The following is a 6,020-nucleotide window of genomic DNA, read 5'->3' on the forward strand; positions in this document are numbered from 1 at the left end:
CCACACCCTACCTGTATGCCCTTGAGCAACGACCTGCTCCTTAACAGAACCTGCTCTCTGAACTCAAGGTCGCCTCGGACCAAAGTCTGCCAACGACTCAATAACAGTAACGTTTACTACCGGGGGTTGTATTTAACCTTCATCCTTTGGACCAAAGTCTGTCAACGACTCAATAACAGTAACGTTTACTACCGGGGGTTGTATTTAACCTTCATCCTTTGGACCAAAGTCTGCCAATGACTCAATAAAAGTAACGTTTACTAGCAGGTGGGGTATTTAACCTTCATCCCTGCCTTTGCTAACAGTGTAGGCTAACGATTTCATGATTTTGTGATGCTAACAATAACACACAACTAGCTCTGTGATGATCGACTCACCGCCCAGATCTTCCTCAGCTGTTCCATGACGTCGTCGGTGCCAGGGAACGCTGGCGCCCCCTGCAGCATCTCGATGAACACACACCCCGCCCCCCTGGAACAAACAGGGTCAGGGTCAGGGTCAGGTCAGGGTCAGGTCAGGTCAGGGTCAGGCTAGCCTTCATTAAACACCAGATGGTGGCACCATTCTGAGCAGCCTAGGTGGTTCTTAATTCTTCTGAATCACACCACACATACTACGTCCTCTCCACTTTCTAACAGACTTCCTTGATTGGTTTGTTTGAATCTCAAGTTGCATTTATATTTTGCTCAGGGCGTCTAGCAGGCGCTTTTAATCCTCAGCGACTAACATTTGTTCACACACAAATTCACCTATTCAGACACATTCAACCATCCCCACCCCGACGGCGGAGTCGCCCCCTCATGGCGACAGCCAGCTGGTCAGGAGCAGTCAGGGTGAGGCGCCTCGCTCATGGACACCTCCACACTCAGCTAGGGGGAGCCGGGGATCAAACTAGCAACCTTCATGTTACCAGCCAACCCGCTGTAACTAGCAACCTTCTTGGTCTCACCAGATGTCAAGCGCTTTGGAGTAGTGCGAGTTGTAGGTCTGGTTCTGGTTCTAGGTCTGGGACTGGGACTGGGTCTGGGACTGGGTCTGGTTCTGGTTCTAGGACTCAGTCTGGGTCTGGTTGTAGGTCTGGTTTTGGTTCTAGGTCTGGTTCTGGGTCTGGGTCTGGTTCTGGTTCTAGGTCTGGTTCTGGGTCTGGGTCTGGTTCTGGTTCTAGGTCTGGTTCTGGGTCTGGTTCTGGTTCTAGGTCTGGTTCTCAGTCTGGGTCTGGGTCTGGTTGTAGGTCTGGTTCTGGTTCTAGGTCTGGTTCTGGGTCTGGTTCTGGTTCTAGGTCTGGTTCTCGGTCTGGGTCTGGTTCTGGTTCTAGGTCTGGGTCTGGGTCTGGTTCTGTGTTTCCGTTCTGGGGGGCGTGGGGTCTCTCACCAGATGTCGAGTGCTGTGGAGTAGTGTGTGGAGCCCAGCAGGACGTCGGGGGGCCTGTACCACAGCGTCACCACCTCAGAGGAGAACGTCTGGCACGGGACGGACCTGGACCGGGCCAGGCCTGAAGGGGGAAGGAGACAACACGCTCACGGTCGAGTTGGGCTAGCAGCGGAGGCTAAAATGTTCAGAGTCATGTTATGTAAAGGGGACATAGTATACCACCAGGTTTGAGTGGGATTAGCCGTTACAACCTGGTGGTATACTAGCCGTTACAACCTGGTGGTATACTATGTCCCCTTTAACAGTGGAGGCTAACAATGTCCCAGTCGTGTGGTGTTACCAGAATATACATTTTACCAGTCATTATTCTGCTCTACTCTCTAATTTCAGTCCAAAGCCTCAGTTTGATCCCCTCCTCCTCCCCCTCCTCCTCCTCCTCCTCCTCCTCCTCTCTCTTCTCCTCCTCCTCCTCTTCTCTCCTCCCACTCCTCCTCCTCCTCCCCCTCCCCCCTCTCCTCCTCCTCCTCCTCCTCTCCTCCTCCTCCTCCTCCCTCCTCTTCCTCCTCCTCCCTCTCCTCCTCCCTCCTCCTCTCCTCCTCCCTCTCCTCCTCTGCTCCCCTCTCTCCTCCTCTTCCTCTCCTCCTCCCTCTCCTCCTCCTCTTCCTCTCTCTCCTCTCCTCCTCCTCCCCCTCTCTCCTCCTCCTCCTCCCTCCCTCTCCTCCTCCTCCTCCCCCTCCTCCTCCTCCTCCTCCCACTCTCTCCTCCTCCTCCCTCCCTCCCTCTCCTCCTCCTCCTCTCCTCCTCCCTCTCCTCCTCCTCCTCCTCCCCTCTCTCTCCTCCTCCTCCTGCTCCTCCTCTCTCCTCCTCCTCTCCTCCTCCCCCCTCTCCTCCTCCTCCTCCCCCTCCCTCACTCCCTCTCCTCCTCCCTCCTCTTCCTCCTCCTCCTCCTCCCCCTTCTCCTCCTCCTCCTCCTCCTCCCCCTCCTCCTCCCCCTCCTCCTCCTCCTCCTCCTCTTCCTCTTCCTCCTCTCTCCTCTCCTCCTCCTCCTCCCCCCCCTCCTCCTCCTCCTCCTCCTCCTCCTCCTCCTCTTCCTCCTCTTCCTCCTCTTACCCTCTGGTTCTAGTTCAGACCGGTTCTCACTTGAGTCCCCGCGAGCCGGACCCCCTGGACCCAGTCTTAGAGGTCTTAGGGGTACCCGGTCTTAGCGGTCTCTAGGGTACCCGGTCTTAGAGGTCTCTAGGGTACCCAGACTCTGGGGTACCCGGTCTTGGAGGTCTCTAGGGTACCCGGACTCTAGGGTACCCGGTCTTAGAGGTCTCTAGGGTACCCGGGCTCTAGGGTACTCGGTCATAGAGGTCTCTAGAGTACCCGGACTCTGGGGTACCCGGTCTTAGAGGTCTCTACGGTACCCGGTCTTAGAGGTCTCTAGGGTACCCGGTCTCTAGGGTACCCGGTCTTAGAGGTCTCTGGGGTACCCGGGCTCTAGGGCACCTGGTCTCTAGGGTACCCGGTCTTAGAGGTCTCTAGGGTACCCGGGCTCTAGGGTACCCGGTCTTAGAGGTCTCTAGGGTACCCGGGCTCTAGGGTACCCGGTCTTAGAGGTCTCTAGGGTACCCGGACTCTGGGTACTCGGTCATAGAGGTCTCTAGGGTACCCGGGCTCTAGGGTACTCGGTCATAGAGGTCTCTAGGATACCCGGGCTCTAGGGTACCCGGTCTTAGAGGTCTCTAGGGTACCTGGACTCTAGGGTACTCGGTCATAGAGGCCTCTAGGGTACCCGGGCTCTAGGGTACCCGGTCTTAGAGGTCTCTAGAGTACCCGGACTCTGGGGTACCCGGTCTTAGAGGTCTCTACGGTACCCGGTCTTAGAGGTCTCTAGGGTACCCGGTCTCTAGGGTACCCGGTCTTAGAGGTCTCTGGGGTACCCGGGCTCTAGGGCACCTGGTCTCTAGGGTACCCGGTCTTAGAGGTCTCTAGGGTACCCGGGCTCTAGGGTACCCGGTCTTAGAGGTCTCTAGGGTACCCGGGCCCTAGGGTACCCGGTCTTAGAGGTCTCTAGGGTACCCAGACTCTGGGTACTCGGTCATAGAGGTCTCTAGGGTACCCGGGCTCTAGGGTACTCGGTCATAGAGGTCTCTAGGATACCCGGGCTCTAGGGTACCCGGTCTTAGAGGTCTCTAGGGTACCTGGACTCTAGGGTACTCGGTCATAGAGGCCTCTAGGGTACCCGGGCTCTAGGGTACCCGGTCTTAGAGGTCTCTAGAGTACCCGGACTCTGGGGTACCCGGTCTTAGAAGTCTCTAGGGTACCCGGGCTCTAGGGTACCCGGTCATAGAGGTCTTAGGGGTACCCGGTCCTTGGGGTCCAGGGGTTACCCTAGGGTGGACCCCCTGGACCCAGTAGTCTCTGGGGTCTCTGGGAGACCCAGGAGGTACCCGGTCTCAGAGGGAACCCCCTTGGACCAGGTCTTAGGGGTCTTCTCTGGGGTACCCACCAAAGTCAGCCAGCTTGAGCTCCCCCAGGTAGCTGATCAGGAGGTTCTGGGGCTTCAGGTCCCGGTGGAGGATCCGGCGGCCATGGATGTAGGAGAGACCCCTCAACATCTGGAACATGAACACCTGGAGAGAGGAGAGACCCCTCAACATCTGGAACATGAACACCTGGATAGGAAAGGGAAGAGAGGAGAGGAGAGGAGAGAGAGGAGGAGAGGAGAGAGGAGAGAGGAGAGGAGAGAGGAGAGAGGAGAGAGGGGAGGAGAGGAGTGAGGAGAGAGTAGAGGAGAGAGAAGAGAGGACGAGAGAGGACGAGAAGACGAGAGGAGGAGAGGAGAGGAGGAAAGGAGAGAGGAGGAGAGGAGAAGAGGAGAGATGAGAGGAGAGAGGAGGAGAGGAGGAGAGATGAGGAGAGAGGAGAGGAGGAGAGGAGAGAGGAGGAGTGGAGAGAGGAGGAGAGGAGAGAGGAGAGGAGAGAGGAGGAGAGGAGAGGAGGGGAGAGAGGAGGCGAGAGGAGAGAGGAGGAGAGGAGAGGAGAGAGAGGAGAGAGGAGGAGAGGAGAGAGAGGAGAGAGTGGAGGAGAGGAGTGAGGAGAGAGGACGAGAGAGGGGAGGAGAGGAGGAGAGAGGAGGAGAGGAGAGGAGACGATGGATGTGAGATGGAGGTTAGTGAGAGGGGAGTGGAGAGAGGAAGTGAGTCCCCATCACCTACCCTGACGTTGTGGGAGTGCAGCCCCCCGGGGTGCTCTGTCATGTACTGGCTCAGGTCGGTCTGCTGGGGGTCCGAGAGAGAGAGGAGAGGTCTGAACACACACAGCCTGATGGACACTCAGACCGTCACATGATAGCCCTCACTCACTCATTACGCGAGTGGGTGAGTCTCACTGTGCAATGGTGAGTGAGTGAACACCAGAAACAGAGAGGGCGAGAGAACCAGAGGTCTTACACATACAGCCTGTTAGACACACTTGCTCTGGTATTAAAGAGCCAGTGAACCACTGATTCAACTGTGATCCAACAATAGCTGATTCTGTATGGCCAACGTGGCAGTGTAGCTGTTATTAGCCACACGACGTAGAGCTACACTAAAGGAGTCAGGGAAGCCTACATCTCACTGGGACACATTAAACACGTCGCTAGAAGACAAAATAATATGTCTGCATTAATATGTTTATAACTCGGTAGAACTGGTGTGAATAAATCGTCTTTAGCTCCAAACGTGCTTCTGGTTCTGCCGCTCTGAGCATCATCCGCCAAGCGTGGGTCCGTTGCCACGCCGACCGAAGATGCTTCAGGCGGCGGGGGTCTCCATGGTAACCCCAGAGGGACCACTCACCACGTACTCGAAGACGAAGGTGAGCGACTCGGCCTCGTGGATGATGTCGTGGAGGAGGACGATGTTGGCGTGTTTCAGACCCTTCAGGAGGGAGGCTACACACACACACACACACACACACACACACACACACACCACACACACACACACACACACACACACGACACACACACACACACACGCAGAGACACACACAACCACACCACTATGTTTTGCCGAGTGAGTGAGTGAGGTGAGTGAGTGAGTGAGTGAGTCTCACTATGTGTTGGTGAGTGAGTGAGTCTCACTATGTGTTGGTGAGTGAGTGAGTGAGTCTCACTATGTGTTGGTGAGCGGGTGAGTGAGTCTCACTATGTGTTGGTGAGCGAGTGAGTGAGTCTCACTATGTGTTGGTGAGTGAGTGAGTGAGTCTCACTATGTGTTGGTGAGTGAGTGAGTGAGTCTCACTATGTGTTGGTGAGTGAGTCTCACTATGTGTTGGTGAGTGAGTGAGTGAGTGAGTGAGTGAGTGAGTGAGTGAGTGAGTGAGTGAGTGAGTCCTCACCCTCTCTGATGGCGGTGAAGGGGACCCCCTCCTCTGTCTTCATGCGGATCACCTTCAGGGCGACAAGATGGCCGTTGATCCTGACAACACAACAACAAACAAACAAACAACACCTCATCACAAACAAACAGACAAACAAACAAACAAAGCCTCACTCACTCACCACTCCACCAACACAGTGAGACTCACTCACTCCACCAATACACACATCACAGTGAGACTCACTCACTCACTCACCAATACACACCAACACAGTGAGACTCACTCACTCACTCACC

At 55.8% G+C, this 6,020-nt stretch overlaps 1 protein-coding gene across 1 annotated transcript in view; it reads right to left on the minus strand.

Annotated features, from left to right (window-relative positions):
* Window positions 1–6,020, minus strand: part of cdk15 (cyclin-dependent kinase 15) — a 31,170-nt gene that overhangs the window by 23,730 nt on the left and 1,420 nt on the right. Inside the window, exons 3-8 of the mRNA XM_060056184.1 lie at window positions 5,743–5,822; window positions 5,199–5,293; window positions 4,575–4,637; window positions 3,866–4,031; window positions 1,372–1,492; window positions 378–471 (exon numbers count right to left, since the gene is read on the minus strand). Coding sequence (XP_059912167.1) covers window positions 378–471; window positions 1,372–1,492; window positions 3,866–4,031; window positions 4,575–4,637; window positions 5,199–5,293; window positions 5,743–5,822 — 619 coding nt within the window. The remainder of the gene's footprint in view (window positions 1–377; window positions 472–1,371; window positions 1,493–3,865; window positions 4,032–4,574; window positions 4,638–5,198; window positions 5,294–5,742; window positions 5,823–6,020) is intronic.

The sequence above is a fragment of the Gadus macrocephalus genome, chromosome 7 (genome assembly GCF_031168955.1).
Source record: "Gadus macrocephalus chromosome 7, ASM3116895v1".
NCBI lineage: Eukaryota > Metazoa > Chordata > Actinopteri > Gadiformes > Gadidae > Gadus > Gadus macrocephalus.